At 43.1% G+C, this 18603-nt stretch overlaps 1 protein-coding gene across 1 annotated transcript in view; it reads right to left on the bottom strand.

Annotated features, from left to right (window-relative positions):
- AFF3 (AF4/FMR2 family member 3) overlaps positions 1-18603 on the bottom strand; it is a 530066-nt gene that overhangs the window by 28309 nt on the left and 483154 nt on the right. The window contains exons 13-16 of the mRNA XM_043603159.1: positions 13388-14491; positions 8074-8198; positions 4648-4849; positions 1904-2025 (exon numbers count right to left, since the gene is read on the bottom strand). Of these exons, the coding sequence (XP_043459094.1) occupies positions 1904-2025; positions 4648-4849; positions 8074-8198; positions 13388-14491 (1553 nt within the window). The remainder of the gene's footprint in view (positions 1-1903; positions 2026-4647; positions 4850-8073; positions 8199-13387; positions 14492-18603) is intronic.

Genomic DNA, 18603 nt, shown 5'->3' with positions numbered 1-18603 from the left:
AGGAACGAATGATAACAGCTTCTTTGTTGACACAGATCGTGAAAAAATTATATTAGCAATAGTGCCGGCAGATTGAGAAACATTTCCTCTTGTAAACAGTCCAAGAAACTGCAGATCGAAGTACGGCCATTTAGTTGTTGCTATTTTTGACTTAGCTTTTTGGTCCATACATTGGATAATTCCTTATGTTTAAATTTTCTATATGTATGTTTATTATGATTGTATTAATACACGTAATAATGGTATTACGTGTGTTTAAATACCATGCCCCTTAACATCAGCTGTTGGAAATGTTGGGTGTTTTAAGCACCTTAGTGTCTAACGCACGTTGTGTTTGATCATGTTGTTAGATTATGACTTCTGAGTGCAAACTGCCACGTTGTCATCAGACACAATTTTAATCTCCCATTTTTACAAATGGTTAGAGTTCACGTGAACAAGTAAGACTACCAAACACTAATTATATATGCAGTTGACCAAGGGACTGTCCTCCCACTACATGCCCCTACCTCGGAGATTAATGGCCACCCTCTTCGATTAGGGCAGCGGAGAAGACAAGGAGAAGGGGAGGTGGTTAGGGCCAGGAGAGCATGCCTGGGGCCAAATGCTGCTGCAGCAGCCATGGGAAGGAGAGAAAAACACCTGTCCTCCTGGGCTACTCTTAAACTTTCATAAATCCAATTATCTTGGAATGTGTTCAGTAAGTGGAACAAACACAAAATGTGGATTTGGCTTTTAACTCCCCAATTCTGTGCCCTTAATTAGCTCACTGAAGTCCAAGAATAATTTGAGGACTCTAACGGCACATTCTCATTTCGCAGAGAAGTCTGTAGGGTTGAATAAGTAGAACTTGTCTGTACTCTGGGTGAAGCCAGGGCTGGAGGAGAGGATGGATGGAAGATGAGGATGCAATAGTCATCACTTCTGCAAGGATGGTCCCCCTTGGGTGATCTCATCTAACTGGGTCTTGGGAGAACTTTCTTTCGGGAGAGAGGTATCATGACTGTTGTTTTTCCTAATAAAGAAGCTGGGACTCGAAGACATTTGGCACCCCTAACTTTTCCAGTTTTAGGTGGGGTGAGGGGTTTGTAGTTTGTCTCCTCAGCCAGACTGTAAGCAGTTAGAGGACAGGATGTCTCAGTGCTGCATGCTGTCCCCACCCCCAGGATTTGATGGAGTGCCTCACACAGACCTGCACTGGGTGCTTGTTGAACAGTTAACGTTGAAAACAGGATTCAAGCCAAACTCTTGAAACCATATCTTCTGTCTTCCAGGCTTGTCCTTGACACATATTTTTCCCCCCAAGAGCCTAAATAGTTTTCAGTACCACTTTATCACTTCTCCTTTGTCATTTTCGGCATCTGAAGAACATTCCAGGATGTTACTTTTTATTCATCTTCTCTTGTTTCTCCTCCTTTTATGAATTGATGCTGGGAGTGGAAGTAATACTTGGGTTTCAGCACTAGGGCTGGGGGAAGGATGACAGGATATTTTTTTCCTGTGTGAACTGTTTATGCTATTATAAAGAATGTAGCATTTTAGAGGAAACAAGCCAGGAGTGAACCACTATTATTCTTTGCCCGTTCTAATTTACAAAAACAAAAATGCTTCTCTTTCTGGTAGCATACAACTGCCAACAACCCAAAATGAAGTTGCTTAGAGATGTAAGACCCATGACTGCCATTTGCCTTAGCTTCCTGACATCTTGGAGGCAACCCCAGGAGCTCTGGCTGTTCTAGCTGTTCAAAAATCTCCCTGGGACTCAGGGGTGCATTCAAAGGTAAGCTCCAGTTCTCTTTGAGAGGGCAACATTTCCCTGGCCAAGTCATGAATATAACCCTTCTACCCACAGAGTTTCTGTTTTAACTTTGCCCCTCACTACATCAACAGAGTCCACACTCACATATCATCGAAGATAAGTTTCTGCCTCTTGCAGTCCCTGTGGCCGTTGGAACCTGGAGACCATGGCTCTGTTTGTGGCCGTGACTTGTGGAGAACGTTTTCGGAATTGTTGTGAGCGGCTTTCTAAACAAAAAACAACACACCAGTCTTTTCAGAAACTGGCCACCTGGCTGAAAGAACAACCCACTGTTTTGTGTTCTCTGTTAGAACTGATGATCCCTTTGTTTAAATACAGAAAAAGAAATACATGCATTCCAGTTCTCATGCTGAGGGCTTTCATGTGTGTTGTCAAATGTCATTCTTTTTTTTTTTTTTTAAATTTTTAACATTTATTTATTTTTGAGGGGAGGGGAGGAGCAGAGAGACAGAGATACAGAATCTGAAGCAGGCTCCAGGCTCTGAACTGTCAGTGCAGAGCCGGACGCAGGGCCTGAATTCAGGAACTGTAAGATCATGACCTGAGCCAAAGTCGGATGCTTAACTGACTGAGCCACCCAGGCATCCTTCAAATGTCATTCTTATAACAGTATCAAAAGGGAAGTTCTTGGGGAGCCTGGATGGTTCAGTTGGTTGAACTTCTGACTCTTGATTTCAGCTCAGGTCTTGATCTCAGGGTTGTGAGTTCAAGCCCCGTGTTGGGTTCTGTGCTAGGCATGAAGCTTACAAAAGGGAAGTTCTTAGTGGCCCACTCTCACAGATCCAGAAACTGTGGCTGGCTGAAGTTAAGTAACTTGCTCAAGCTCAAATAACTACTATGGGTGAGGTCTAGGGCTTAGGACTCAAGCCCCCTTCTTTCCCCAGTTGGCCAGACCAGTGGTTCTCTAAGGTGACTCTGCATCAGAATCATCAGGGGGTTCCATCAACACACAGACAGCTGCTCCTCTGACCCTGAGTCTAATTTAGATGTGTGGAGTGGGGCCTGAGAACATCTCATTTCTAGCAAGTTCCAGGTGATGCTAATCCAGGAACCAAGGTTTCAGAACTGCTGAGCTATACCCTTGCAAAAGAGAAGTCATTCAGGTCACAAAATGGACTGATTCTCATTAGCTCTCTGTGAAGAGCACGAAAAGCCAAAGGGAATAACTAGAAATTATTTAAAATGTATTTTTAAAAGGAACACTATAGATTTGTGGAAAAATTTTAAAAAATCATATTCCCTAGGGATTCCAATATTTATAGAACACCTATTGTGTGCTAGACCCACGGATAATAAAGCAACTGTCTTTGGTTATGAAATTCAAGTGGATTCTTCTGGAACAAACTACAGATACCCACAACACGAATGGATGAATGGAAGTAATGAAAATGTGTTGAGTGTGTACAAATGCTTCTTTAAATATGGACTGATTTTATGTGTAGAGCAAGCGTCTTTGTTGTCAGAGGACCTAGGACTCTGCATTTCCCTTGTGGCACTCGTGACAGTAATTATAGATGTGTATAATCTCCACAGCTAGACTGTGAACTTCACACAGGCACGGACTGAATCTGTTAGATCACCACTGGATCTCCGTTGCTTGACACAGTGCCTGGCACAAAGTACTTGCTCAATAAACGTCTGTTTGGTAAAAGTCTGTAATTATTTTACAATTCTCTAGACATGGTTGCTTTTATGTTAGGATCTAGAGGTGCAGATAAGTTTGTGTTTTAATTTGAAATGGTTTATTTTTATTCCAGGTTTTTCTAGTAGGGTCTTCTCAGATTCTTTGAGCCTAGAATTGAAGATAATTGCTCCCAAATAAGGGTGTATAAGTGGGTTAATTTCCTGATGTTACAAGATTTTGGCTCTTGACAGACCTACTACCAACTTTTTTACCTCTTTAATTCATGAGATAGAACATTAAATACTGCCTCCCCCATCTTTTTTCGAACAGCCCTATTCTCATGTCTCATCTCTCTCCCTGCCTCACGAAGCCCCACTGGTTTTCATAGCATGGTGACCTGAGAGAATTCGGGGAAGAGTTTGGAGTTAAATAATGTGCCCCAGAGGATGCATGATCCAGGGCTACCAGCTGTTAAGTGGAGTAGCAGGAAAGAGGAACTAACATGTAGTGTTAGTTGCATAGGTATCTGTATGTGTCTGGTTCTTCAGATAGTACTGGCTCATTTAAATCTTTCTGCCACCATTTCGCAAATGAAACTGGCTCAGAGAGATGATGCAACTGGCCCCAAATCACATTTTGACTAAGATACGAAGTTAGACAGACTTGGACCCAAGTCCCCACCGTTCCCCAGGGGAGTGCAGGCAGCTGGAATCACCCTTGAGAAGGTCACTGGAAAAGGGGTGGGGGAGGGGTCCCATACTACAGCCACTTTACCAGTTACCAAGGGTGGAGTGGGAGTCCCACAGTTTTGGCCTGGGGTTTCAGTCCCAGATTTCACTCTGTCCTGGGGTAAGGAATCTTTCCAAATAATAAGGTTGGTTGGTTTCAAACTCCCAATTTACATTGTCCTGGGGTAGTATTACTATGGGGCCGTTTCTTTTTAGAGTGGGAAATGAAATCCTGCAAAGAGGTTTCTTAAGCAAAAGAGGCTTCAAATGCCTCCTCTGGTTTCTTCTTCTGTAGTTCTCTGTGGGAAGGGGTAAAGGGGTGTGCTCATTCACCAGGCCTTCCCAGAGCAGCATTTAGGAATTCTTGAGGGACCTCAAGCATGTGTTTAGACTGTGATGGGCTAAAGACAGATGAGTATAGGGGTGTGCTCAATTTCATTTTTATTTTTATTGGGAGAGGAAGAGAATGAACATACTGTGAGGTCTCCGGCATGGGACTGCAGCTGGTTCTCAGCCTTATGCTTTTTGTTGGAGGAGGCGGAAGTGAACAAACCGTTGCCATTTGATCTGCTGGAAGAAGTTAAGTCCTCGCTGGAGTATTTGTGTTTAGATGCATCAGACAGGGGCGAGATGGGTGACCGGAGCATTTTTTCATTTTTATTTATTGGTATTGCCAAGCTGAAAAAGGAAATCACAGTAATGGAATGTCACACAGTCAGCACAGGGAAAGGTAAATGTTTTATATACGACCCAAACCTCTCATTTAAAACCTGCTGGTAGGAAGGTGTTTATTGGGAATTATTATACCAGGAAACAATTTTATGGCATTAGGACCATAACGGACAATAAGTAAATTTTACTCATTGTTTCTTTACTTGTCTTATCAGGGTGAATAATAATTCTGGTGCTAAATGACTAAGAATAATAAGATTTTCATTTTCTGAGTATTTCATCCAAGGATCTCAAAATACACAACAAACAACTTACTGTTTTCCTGACAAGCCTAAGCAGCAAGTAATGGGAAAGGCAATCAAATGATGTACAAGCGGTCTACTTCTAAAAGGACTTTTGCTAATACCTGAGCTTGTACTAATTATTATATGGAGAATAACAGAATCACAGAATAATCTGCAAAGCATATGAGGCCAACTTTCAATTGTTAGGCTTCTGGGATAAGCAGGCATTGATTCAAATAAACACAGAATAGAAAATTGTTATTAAAAATTACATTCTCTGATTCCTAGCTCCTTATTTTATCTTCAGAACTAATTGTTTATGCCAGAGGAAGACAAATACATATAATTTCACTTACATGTAGAATCTAAAAAAACAAAACAAATGAACAAACAAAAAACTGAAACAGACTCATAAATACAGAGAACAAACTGGTGGTTGTTGGACAGGAGGAGGTGTGGGTAAAATAGGTGAAGGGGATTAGGAGGTACAGACTTTCAGTTATAAAATAAATGAGTTGCGGGGATAAAAAGTCAGTAACACTGTTAATACCTTTGTATGGTGACAGATGGTGACCACACTTATCATGATGAGCATTTCATAATGTTGAATCACTATGTTATATAGCTAAAACTAACATAATACTGTATGTCAACTATAATTCAATTAAAACAAAAAATAAAAAAAAAGAATGAAACTATTGTCTATGTCTGAATATAACTACCCCCCCCCCCAAATTAACCATCAGAAAAGGGAGTCACTTGTGTTTGAATCTTTGCAATGTATGTTATATTGATAGGGCTCTCTCCATTACTTTGCCCTGAAAAAAAACAAAAAACAAAAAACAAAAAACTGAGGAAAGATACAATAACCTGAAATAAACTCAAACATTGCTAATTTGGGATGCTCACAGAAGTCACTTGACAAAGCCAGTTTAAAAAAAAAAAAAGGTGAATCCATTTAACAAAGACTTAGTCACTATTCCTGCAGTCATTACTTCTTAATTGCATGTGTTGGCTATCACTGCAAACAAGCCATTAAAGTCACTTCAAAAAGCAATTTCCTTAGTTGGTGGTCACAGTGTAGAAATTACAAACACAGGCCTCTAGAACAGATAACAAAGCCAAGGTTCTTAATGTTAAAGTAACGAGGTTCTTAGTGTTATGCAAATAGATCTGTGTAGGGGTAGAATTTCTGGTGATAGCTTTCTGGTACAAAAAATACCATGCATCTAACAACGCAGAAGTGAGAAGATGTGTTCTGGAAAACTCCCTCGGGCAAGTCAAAAGTGGCTCAGTTGATGATGACAAAGACACTGATGCTGAAGATAGATGTGACCAGTCTATATATAATTGTGTCTTGACATGTGAGTGAAGAAAGTCATGTTTATAAATTTCTATTATTTTTCATATTATGTGATTTTAAATGCTCATAGAAAACTAAATTATTACATTAAGTGTTGTCACGGACATAGGATTATTTCTTCATCATTATAAGTTTACATATTCAAGCTGACCAAAAAAGCTTTCTTTGGATATCCTCTTTGGGATAGGTGATCACCTTAGTCCAGAGGTACATTGACCACCTTTCCTAGAAAGAACTCAAAGCACTTTTATATGCAAGTGTCATTATGTATCATAAATAAAACTATCAGAGCCAGCAGTCTCTGCCAGGCAAAGGCTCTAGAGCAAGAGTTCCTGGGGTTTGTGAACTTGGATGGAAAAAGTTACATCTTCATTTTCATTAACTTCTCACTGAAACTGAACATTTCCAGAGTAGTGGTTTAGCAGGAGTATTATTAGCAATGCCTGTGATTGTGTCATCAGGAGAAATCACAGACATTTTTGTGTCATGTTCCAGTTGTTGCAGACAACTTGAAATATTGTTTATATTCATCGCTACTTAGATATCATGGCAGTTACTAGATCTGCTAGAAAGATTTTCAGTACATTAAGAAAGAAGCATGTATAGAACCATATCGCACATTTAAGACATTTTGGAACCACACGTCCCCCATTTGCATTTTCTCAGTATTTTGGGATACCACCCGCTAGGCACAGAGCACTGTGGACTAGGCCAGGTCGCGTCTGCACGCTCCCTCTTGCTCAGACCTTCAAGAGTCCTCGCCTTCCTTCCCAAGGTGACTCTGACACTGCAGTGGGCCGGTGCTCGTGTGCCCTCGCTCTCCAATTTCCTCTCCGAGTTTTAGTACTGCTCTACATCTTCTCCTAACCTTTCAGTTTACATTTTTATGTGTTGTGCTGAAACATTAATCTCCCCTTAAAAATTCCATGTACACAGTCAGGGAGAGTGAGGAGTGTCTTAGCAGAGGAAAAGTGGTTTCTGAGCTGTGGTATTTCTAAATGGAAAGAGCTTCTATGACTGATGATAAGCTACTCACTTCTAATAAATATCAGGGACCTTGCCTTGCTAGAAAGCCATTTGTCATGGAGGGGATTTGGTGCAAAGTGGGTCCATCTGGAACCCCTTTAGAGGAGTGACTGGGTGCCGTTTAACCTTGGAGACACAGATCCTGTCTAATGCCACAGTTTTAGTCTATATCCAAGAGACTCCACCCAAGTTTATATTTCTTTGTCCCTCTGTATAATAAGCTTACTGTTCTTACAGGTTTAGTGGCTATTAAAATCATGGTTTGAAAATTTAGTTACTGAGTTTTCAGAGGGAAAGTGTGTCTTTGAGAGTACAGAACTGAGTGTTAACTAGTAACCGGTCTTTTGTTACAGAGAAGTACTGACTCTGTACCTGGGGCTGTGACATGAGCACACATTCAGGCATAATTATTAGCCTTAGTTTAAATCAGGAGAATCAAGTCTAAAGACCCAGACCAGAGCAGTCATTGAACAATCGGACTCTCCTCCAATATGATACATGACTTTCAGACCCAGAGATCCTTCCAGCTCACTGTAACTCCGGTGGAACATGCATACCTGTTGATGTTCATGCTGCAGTGGTTCGCGGATAAAGTATTATTGGCAGAGGCAGTCAGTCGTGAAGAGCTCTCTTTCTCTCCCTGGGCCTTCTTGACCTCCCTATAGTCATCTTCGTTGTCACACTGCATGGGAATAAGCAAAAACGAATCAGCTTTGGATTTCAAGGGATCATAATAGATCCCATCACAACCTTCCACACAGCGAGGGCTCCCGGGAGGCCAGCTTACTCGGCTTCTCTGGAAGAGTATCCCAAGCAGCAGTATGGTTGCAACGTTCTTGCCTCTGTTCTAGGTTCCCAGTCAGCTCCTCCACCAAGGATGAAATCTGTCAGTTTTACTGTTGACAGTTTATTGAGAGGAAGAGCGTGACACCATGGTCAACATTAGGGAGGGAACAATGTGAATGATGAAAATTGGTCTACCATCAACACATCTGAATCAGCTCTCCAAAAAAGACCTGTTCTTTTTTTTATTTTTATTTTTTAAATATTTTTTTTAATGTTTATTTATTTTTGAGAGAGAGACAGAGCATGAGTGGGGGAGGAGCAGAGAGAGAGGGAGACACAGAATCCAAAGCAGGCTCCAGGCTCTGAGCTGTCAACATAGAGCCCGACACGGGGCTCGAACCCACGAACTGTGAGATCATGACCTGAGCCGAAGTCGAATGCTTAACCGACTGAGTCACCCATGTGCCCCCAAAAAGACCTGTTCTGAATTGACACTGCACCTTCAGTGTCTCTCATTTTGGCATTTCTTGGTATCTGAATAAAGTATGACAACTGTGTCCTGGGCTTAATGCCATAATGGCTTTTATGAATTTCAAGCAAAGGTTGTTACCTCTTGGTGTCTTAATTCTAGTGAACATTACTTTCCATGACATCTTACAATCCTTAATGTACCCTTTTAGAAGATAGTATTTTGATTGAATTCTTGTTTCCACAATCGTGTTTATATGTGTATTAGGGTGCAATGGCAAATGCACTCAACAAAGCTCCACTGCTGGTGAGAAAGCAGAAACACAGTTAACAGTATATTTAGGGCTCTCAGCAGTGTTTTCCAGGAGACAAGCACTGGCTTCCAAGATAGAAAGACTTTGACCTCTTTCTAGCTGGGATTGTCACACAGCCTCTGTCACAGGATCCCAGATGCTCACACTGAAACTGTACCCAGGGAAGGCCCAAACCAAAGCTCTGAATCTCCATTTCTGCTCCAGGGTTCCAGCAGGGCTAGACTCTGCACCTTTGGTAGCTGGGTCTGTAGTGTCCCAGTACTGGGGTCTTAATACCCCAAATGCTTAGGGAAGATTGCTATGAAAATGTTCTTTCACTTCTCTGTATCTGTATTTAATGACGATTCATTAGATTTTACGAGGAGAGATGGGTGTCAGGCTTAGTGTAAATGAAATTTCATAAGTTAAGAATTTTTAAAAAGGCCATGAGTAATAAAATTACTTAAATATAGAATATTATAGAATTTGTATGTCTTTCTGCACATCTCTATGTATGCTTATACAGCTATATGTATTTTCAATATATGTTTATCAATTTCTAGATGTATACATTTCTTTTTTTTTTTTAACGTTTATTTATTTTTGAGACAGAGAGAGACAGAGAGAGATAGGGGAGGGTCAGAGAGAGGGAGACACCGAATCTGAAACAGGCTCCAGGCTCTGAGCTGTCAGCACAGACCCCGATGCAGGGCTCAAACTCACGGACTGCGAGATCATGACCTGAGCCGAAGTCAGCCGCTTAACTGACTGAGCCACCCAGGTGCCCCATCTAGATGTGTACATTTCTTATATAACTATGTTTCTCTCTCTCTCTCTCTCTCTCTTTCCATCAGTCTATCCATTTACCCATCAATCCAACATGTAATGGGAGGGTGGGGTATCTAGAGGGAAACAGGGGGGAAGAGGGGTAGGGAAGTAGTGAGCCAACTCATATTATATGAATGATATGGCCTGAATTATCTGACGATTACATCACTGAATTATATGGTCTGAACCTTATACCATCTCTGCAAAGATATCACGACTTCACAAATGAAGAAAGTAGAAGTACCGAGAAGGTAAGGTCACCTGATTATTTTTACCCAGAAGGCTGGTGCCAACTACAACAAAAATACAACAAAAGTAAAAATAAACAAGTAGGACTATATCAAACTGTGATAAAGCTTCTGCACAGCATAGAACACCATCAATAAAACAAAAAGGCAACCTACAGAATGGGAGAAGATATTTGTAAATATATATCTGATAAGGAGTTAGTATCTAAAACATATAAAGAACTTATACAACTTGATTGCTAAAACGCAACCCAATTAAACAATGGGCAGGGAATCTGAACAGACATTTTTCCAAAGAAGCCATACAGATGGCCAACAAAGAAATGAAAAGATCCTCAATATCACTAATCATCAGGCAAATGCAAATCAAAACCACAGTAAGATCACTTCATACCTGTCAGAATGGCTAAAATAAAAAACTCAAGTGTTGGCAAGGATGTGGAGAAAAGGGAATCCTCCTGTACTGTAGGTGGGAATGCAAATTGGTACAGCCACTGTGGAAAACAGTATGGAGTTTCCTCAAAAAATTAAAACTAGAACTACCATATGATTCAGTAATTCCACCTTGTGTATTTATCTGAAGAAAAGGAAAAATACTAACTCAGAAAGATATTATTCAACCCCATGTTCACTGCAGTATTATTCACAACAGCCAAGACGTGAAAACAACATAAATGTCTATCAATTGATGAATGGATAAAGAAGATGTGGGGTGTGTGTGGGTGTGTGTGTATCTATATCTATATGTAACTATATGTACAATGGAATATTATTTAGTCATAAAAAATGAAATCTTGCCATTTGTAACAATGTGGATGGAACTTGAGGGCATTTTACTAAGTGAGATAAGTCAGACAGAAAAAAAGATAAATACCATATGATCTCACTTAAATGTAGAATCTAAAAACAAAACCCCCCAAACTAAAAACAGCCTGAGTTTATATATAGAGAATAGGTAGGTGGTTGCCTGAGGTGGAGGGTAAGAGGTGGGAAAATGGGAGAAGGAGGTCAAAATGTAAAAATTTCCAGTTATAAAATGAATAAGTCAGGGAGATATAATCTACAGCACAGTGACTATAGTTAACAAGAACATTCTCATGAAAAAAAATTGTAGCTATGCATAGTGATGGATATTAACTGGACTTCTTGGGATAATCATTTTGCAATATTTAGAAAAACTGCATTGTTGCATTATACACCTGAAACTAATATAATGTTATGTCAAGTATACCTCCAAAAATAAAACTGAAAAAAAAAGTAAGAAAAGAGTAATGTGATAAAGTATCAAAGTAGAAAACATTTCCCTGGGTGTCAAAGTCTCTCTCTTGACCTATCATGGTGGTGTTTATTTATCATTTCATCTTGTGTTCCTTGAGGCATGGGGATCTGAGGGGGTGCAGGCCGACTGAAGTGTCTGGGGCCGGTCCTACAACTGTATGCATGTGCGTGGCCCAACAGTACAGGTTTCCCCCTGCCTGCCAGTTATATAGGGATGGGGATGTACAGTTAGGCATTTCCCCTTTCCACAGTCCAACGCCAAACCCAAGGTGAACCTGCAACCACTAAGAGATTGTAGTTCTCCCCTGAGACCATTCAGGCCCTGGATTAGAGTTGGGTGAGATGCCTATCTTGACCCTGACTATCACTGCACCTGTGCCTTGGCCTCTGGGGACTTGGGGGTGCAGCACAGGTCCTGGAAGGAGATGGGGACTGGACATGCTTCATCATGTTGCCAGAAGTATTTCAGTATGGGAGTGATGATGAAAACTTTCCCTGTATGCAGTTTTGCTAACTTCGGAATGCAAAGGGGCCAAAGGACTTGGGCAGAACCTGTCCTGGGGAAATAGGCAGGAGGTGGGGACCACATGTGAGTCACAGCTCCATGGGCCCCCAGTCATGCTCTACTGTTCCATTGCACTTCACTTAACAACACAAATTCAGAGATAAAATGAATTTCAAGATGGCAACACAAATTCAGAGATAAAATGAATTTCAAGGGCTCTAAATGTATAGAGCCCTTCCGGGCAGGGGCCCTGTGGGGAAACTACTACACAAACCTCAGACTAATTTTTTATTCGAAGACCCTGGAGCCAGACAGCCTGGGTTCATTCCTAGCTCTTCCCCTTATCACCTATGTGAACCTAGGGCAAGATGCTTTAGGCTTTCTGAGCTTCAGTTTCCTCATCTATAAAATGGGCATGACAAAAATATTTGGCTTATAAAGTTGCAAGGACTAAATAATTTAATATGTACAAAGTGCTTAGAATAGCATCTCTTGTGGGGACATATGTACATTAGCTATTGTTAGTGATTTTGTCCTAAATTTGGAACCATCCATGATATTGCAATCTTTGGTTTGTTACCCATGTTGTTTTTTGCTGTGGCTCAAGTTATTTTGAAGGTAACAGTAACAGGAGATAAAAGTCCTCAAAATTGGTTCTAATTTAATTTATGATTACGTTATTCCTGCCCTCAAAAGTCTGCAAACACTACTGAATATCTGGGTCTGCTTCCAGATGTGTATCCAGCTCTCCCTGCACTCGAGCCACCTTTCTTACTCCATGCCTTCCTTGTTCGTCCTGCTTCCCTTTTTTGGTGCCACATCATCCTCTCTGATTACTCAGTGTTCCTCCTCTGCAGGGACCTGTTCCCAGGCCATTTCCCCCCCAGAGTTCTCCTTGGTCAAGGCTACTGGGAGCAGCCGCTGCTGGTTCTGAAACTAATGTTCCTCTCACTGGGCACATCCACCCACAGCCTGGTGTCTGGCACTTCTGTTTCATGTTTCACCCCAGTCACAGCGTTAAATTCTATGAAGCTATTTGGCTTCGTAGTCCATGATTGATCAATGCCACTCTATCACTTCCAGCAAAGGGTGGGATTCACCATGTGTTCAGCTTTTCTACTGGCCCAGCATCGAGCTTTGCCTCTGCACATGCTTGATAAAGATTTTCTGTATGCCCACTTCACCATGCAGTGGGACAGGGCTTGATTATAATGATAAAATGGGGATATTAATGGTGTTTCCCTCATCAAGTGGTTCTAAGGATGTAACTGAGTTAATCTGTGTCAAGTACGTAAGTATGTGGCATATACAAAGTACTATAGGAAAGTTTGTTGAGTAGGACACACAAAAAACTGCTGCCTGTACATTGCGGGCCAGCAGCCCATGTGGGCTTTAACACCTCCCCACAACTCACAACACAAGGGAAAGCCCTCCCTGCCTGCCACGCCCTCAGCCCCAGGCCTACCTTGCGTTTCCTCTTGGATTTTGGCAAAGCCTTTTCGGCAGGAGTGTCAGATGGATGGCTGGGCTGTGCACTCTCAGCGTCCTTGGCTGCAGGAGCATTCAAGACCCCCGGCTCCTGGGGCAGGTGTTCTGGGATCCTGGACAGGAGGGTCAGGTCAATTTTGACCCAGAGAGACCTGACCTCATCACTGTCCTTCAAGGGGGAGAGAAGTTCATTCCGGCCGAAAGGGACCAGTGTGTAGAACTGCTCCTCCAGCTCCTTGGCAATGTCACTGGTGGTCCTGGCGTTGATGGAGCCTACGGGGGCCCGGGGGCCCCCACCGCTGCTGATGCTGTTGGCAGCCTCCTTTAGTCTCTGCTCACTCCCCGAGGCGGCGGCTGCGGCGGCCACGGCCTGCGCTTTGGACAGAGGGTATTCCTCCTGCTCCGATTCCAGGTCTGAGTCCGAGGAGGAGGACGAAGATGACGACTCTGTCTCTATGAACTCCTTGGATTTGGGGACGATGCGGCTCAGCCCCCGCGTGCGGCGCTTCTCGCAGGTCACGGAGGAGCGCAGCTCCTTGCGGTGGCTCGTTCTGCTGTTGCCGCAGGGCCTGGTTTTGGTGGGCTCCGGGGGGATCACCACGCTTGCCCCCAGCGCGTCGGCGGCTGCTGGCTCCTCGGGCCGGTGGCAGTTGGCACCGTCGCCGGCAGAGGTCCTCTCCGTGCGCCTGGTGGGCTTCTTGCCCGCAGACCTCCGCGCAGGCGCCGGTGCGCTCTCGGCGGGTGTGCTGGGTACAGCGGGCGGCTGGGCAGCTGTGGTCACGGCCACCGCCACGGCCGCAGGTGGAGACTTCTGCTTCACTCCTTTGCTCCCCGGGGCCTTGTTCGCTGTCCTTGGCCTCTGCTCCTCCTTGCAGGTGCTCTTGAGGTCCTTCTCTCTCAGGCTGGTTTGGCAACCGTCGGGAAGTTTCCCACAGTCCTGCACTTCGTCTTTGGCCGGGGTGTAGTATTGATTGCTCTCTGGCCCGTGGCTTTCATTTTGGATCAGGATAGGCGGCTTGTGGGGATTAACTTTGTTCAGCCATTTATCCAGCTGCCACTTGTTAGAGGACGCTGGTTCGGCCTAAAAGCAGAAAACCGGCAACAAACAGAACATCTTTTATTAGACTTACTTAAAACGGGCTTGGCTGTTTTTAATCTTCACTTACCCCCAAGGTGTGTGCGCAGAAAAACAACGGGCTGTGAGCAGAAGGAAAACGGAAGCAGTTGGTGTGTGTAGTGAAGCTGCATCAGCACACAGGATGGGGGGGTGGGGGCCCTTTTCTGTCCCACTGAATATGTCAGTGAAGTAGTATGAAGAGTATTTGGAAAAAATAAGGAGAGAACCCCGTGCTTAATGAGAACCCATTTCCAGCACTTTTGAGTGTTACACAATGTATATTTCTTATAATTATACACACATACCTAGACTTGAGATTTCAAGGAAAGTTAACTGGGGAATAGTTTGGGGGCCCTGAGTATTAAAGCACTCATTTTTTGTTAAGACTAAAAAATTTAGAGGAAATTAAAAGAGGGGGCTAGGGGTGCCTGGATTGCTCAGTCGGTTAAGCGTCCGACTTCAGCTCAGGTAATGATCTCACGGTTTGTGGATCTGAGCCCACATTAGGCTCTGTGCTGACAGCTCAGAGCCTGGAGCCTGCTTCAGATTCTGTGCCTCCCTCCTTTTCTGCCCCTCCCCCATTCATGCTCTATTTCTCTCACTCTCAAAAATAAATAAACATTTTAAAAAATTAAAAAAAAAGAGGGGGCTAAGTGGAACCTATAATCCCAAGCAATTAACATATGATTTACGTGGTGAAGGCAAGTAGGGCACAGTCATTTAATAGTAGAAGCTATAACTTTGGGGAGATGACTTGTTTAGTGGTAGAGAGCTCCTGATTCAAAGGGAACTCTGTGTGCCCCATATGCTTTGGCAGCTGGACTTGGTTAGTCCATCTTCAGCTTGCTTCTGTCCCACTTTGCTGGAAGTGTTTCAGACACGGAAGTGACGGTGGAAACTTCTGCACACAGTTTTGCTAACTTAGAGCAAATCACAGACATTATAGATTTTAAACTTTGCCACATGGATTGGTTCCAGGGAGTCAATGAATGCCCTGAAACAGAATGTGAAATGCTGTGTGGATACATTTTTCTGAGAGAGGTCTACAGTTTTCATTCAAGTCTCTAGGTATCTATGGCTCATGAAAAGGTTATGGCTTATAAAAAGGGAATAAATGCTGTTGATTTCGTTTTTATTATTATTATTATTTTTAATATTTATTTAGTTTTTGAGACAGAGAGACAGAGCATGAACGGGGGAGGGTCAGAGAGAGAGGGAGACACAGAATCCGAAGTAGGCTCCAGGTTCTGAACTGTTGGCACAGAGCCCGACGTGGGGCTCGAACTCACAGACCGTGAGATCATGACCTGAGCCAAAGTCGGACGCTCAACCGACTGAGCCACCCAGGCGCCCCAATGCTGTTGATTTCTAATAAAAGTCCAATATCCAGTATCTATGATTATTAATAGAAAATAGGTGTATTGGTAAGTGTAAAGCTTTAGCCAGAGTGTTTTCAATTTGTGAAAAGTGAAATGGGAAAATATTTTCACTATTTAAGGTGATGTATTTTTCCTTCCCTGTGGCCTCCCATGCTCTGAATTTGTGGCATCCGTTGTTTCAGGAGACCAGTTTCTAGCCCAGACTAAAAGAAGACATTGCTTAATTTTGCATTTCAAATTTGATTGGCTAAAGTCCAGAGCAAGTCAGGCTTCCTTGCAGGCGAAAAACTTTTTTTAAAAAAGATTTTAACATAATAATTTCTAAAAGCTTGCTTTTATGAGTCAAAATTTGTCTTTCAACAGAGAGGTCCAGATTGAGAGCGGAACTTGGGGCATAAGCACATGCTGCAAGGATCTGAGGGGAGTGGGTCAGGCAGTCTTGTCCCCGGCTGGGGCTGGGGGAGTCTGGGACATAGCTTAGGACATGGAATGCCTTCGATGGGCCAGAGGAGCCTGGGGCCAAGATGAGAGGACACAGAGTGTGGGCACCAGGCACTGGAGCTGTGGCAGGGACCATACACATCCTGCTGGTTCCCCCAAAATAGATGAGACCAACTGCACTTTGGGGAACACTAGTACAAGGTTTCCAGAGACTGGGAAGGACAAGTGATATTTCAGTAGGGACCAGCATGAGAATCTGGGGCCCCTCTCCCAGGGCAGTGAGGATGGAGAGGCTTCGCCCTGGGACACAGGTGTGGGAGGTGAAACCCTTATGGCCTCAATGAGGAGTCTGGCCTTCGACTTGACTTTTTGCTTTGTTGGTTTTCATGTACCAAAAGGACCAGGGCTCTACAGCAAGATGCAAAAGAACAAAAAGTTATCATTTTGCATCTCTGGGTTTTTCTGCATAAATTCTGACCTCACCTTATTTTGGCTTCTCCAGAGAAAGGGAACACAGGAACCCTAAGAGCACACCTCGTACATACTGTGGGAGATGCATGCAAGACAGAAAGCAGGACAGCAGGACACAGAACAGCTTTGTGGACAATGGGAAGCCCTCGCCTTCCCTGGGTTTAGCTGAGTGTGGCTGAAAGCTTATGTGGTGGCAAACAATTTATGGCTTCTGACAGTGTCTCCTCCTTGCCCCGTATTTCCCTCACTATGTGACCACTGGCAAGTCAGTGACTTGTGTGCCTCCGCTTCCCTAGTGTCATGGGACACGGTCAATACTAATGGATGCTGAAGGGGCCTCTGGCAGAAAGGGGACACATTTTGGGAGAAGGTAAAAACATTTATGGCTGAGCATGAACTCACACTGGTCCTGCCACCATGTTTAACACTACGTTTACCTCACCCTCACCTCCGCCATCCTGAGCCTTCCACAGCCCACGTGTCTTACGTCAGAGAACACAGACAACTGCCTATGGCCAAAAGCGCAGCTGCACATGGGGAGAGTTGCACTAAAATTTCCTGATGGGAGATTAACAGTGAAGGGGAGAATTTCATAAATTTAGCATGGGCTCGTTGTCTGATGTGCTTTAGCGTCATTTTTTTCCTGCACTCCACAGCTGAAAACATCAGTCTAAAGTACCATTTTCAACACATCGCTAACTCACACCTCCTTTCTTAAGGATCTACAATGACCTCCTATTGCCTTTCAAAGGAAATCCAAATGCCTTGGGCTGGTTTTCAAGGGCATCTATTATCTCACAGTCATCTTTCATTGCTGAACAACTACAATGTGCCTCCCACTTTACAGATATCATCTAATCTAATCCATACAAGTAAGAAATATTATCACCCCTAATTTGTAGATGAGGCTCAGAGAGGTTAAGAGACATGTCCAAGCCTGCAGAGCTGCCAGGCACTACCAAGACTAAACCCGTATTTGCTTAAGTTTAAAGATTCTCAATAGCATACTGTTTAAGCTTGTCAAATCACTATGTTGTGCACCTGAAACTAGTGTAACATTGTGTGTCACCTACTCAAATAAAACTTTTAGTGTTTATTTATTAGACCTAATCCGCTGCTTTGCCTGATCTCCCATTACTCACTGGCATAGCCTCATGAAAGGGGGACCTCATTCCTTTGAGAAATGTTGCTCTTCAACCTAAAATGACAGAATTAGATCTAATTTTTCGAGAACACCACTCCAAGCAATACCTGTTGGCCTTTATTATCCTCAACCACATAGTCTTTGTTGTTGTTGTTGTTGTTGTTTTTGTTTTGTCTTTTTTTTTTTTAACTGCATAGTCTTGTGATGTTCATATTGATTTCACATGTATGCATCTTGGGTCTTCAACAAAGCCAAACACTTCTTTCAGAGGACCTGGACTCTGTTTTTTTTTTTTTTTTTTTTTGTATTGTTTGCAGTGTCTGTAACAGGTTAGGCAGGCCAATTGCTGTGCTTTGCTCCTAATAAGAACCACTTACAATGAGCTTTCACTCAAATTATATCATTTATTCCTCAGAACAGGTTTACAGATTAGGCAGAACAGGAATACCTGCCATTTTTGGGATAAGGCAGTTGTGGCCAAGGAAGCTTCAATGGTGAAGAGCTAAGTGGCAGTGGAGGAGGAAAAACTCAGGGCTTAGGGCCCTCATCTACTGGTCTGCTGGTGACTATGGTTAACTTCCTGTGGGCCGACTTCCTCAGGGTTTTTGCCTGGTGGTGCCTGTGTGCTTGCTGGCTGCTTT

This window comes from Prionailurus bengalensis, chromosome A3 (genome assembly GCF_016509475.1).
Source record: "Prionailurus bengalensis isolate Pbe53 chromosome A3, Fcat_Pben_1.1_paternal_pri, whole genome shotgun sequence".
Taxonomy (NCBI): domain Eukaryota; kingdom Metazoa; phylum Chordata; class Mammalia; order Carnivora; family Felidae; genus Prionailurus; species Prionailurus bengalensis.
Note: the sequence above shows the minus strand (reverse complement) of the source record. Positions and strands in the feature narration are given on the sequence as shown.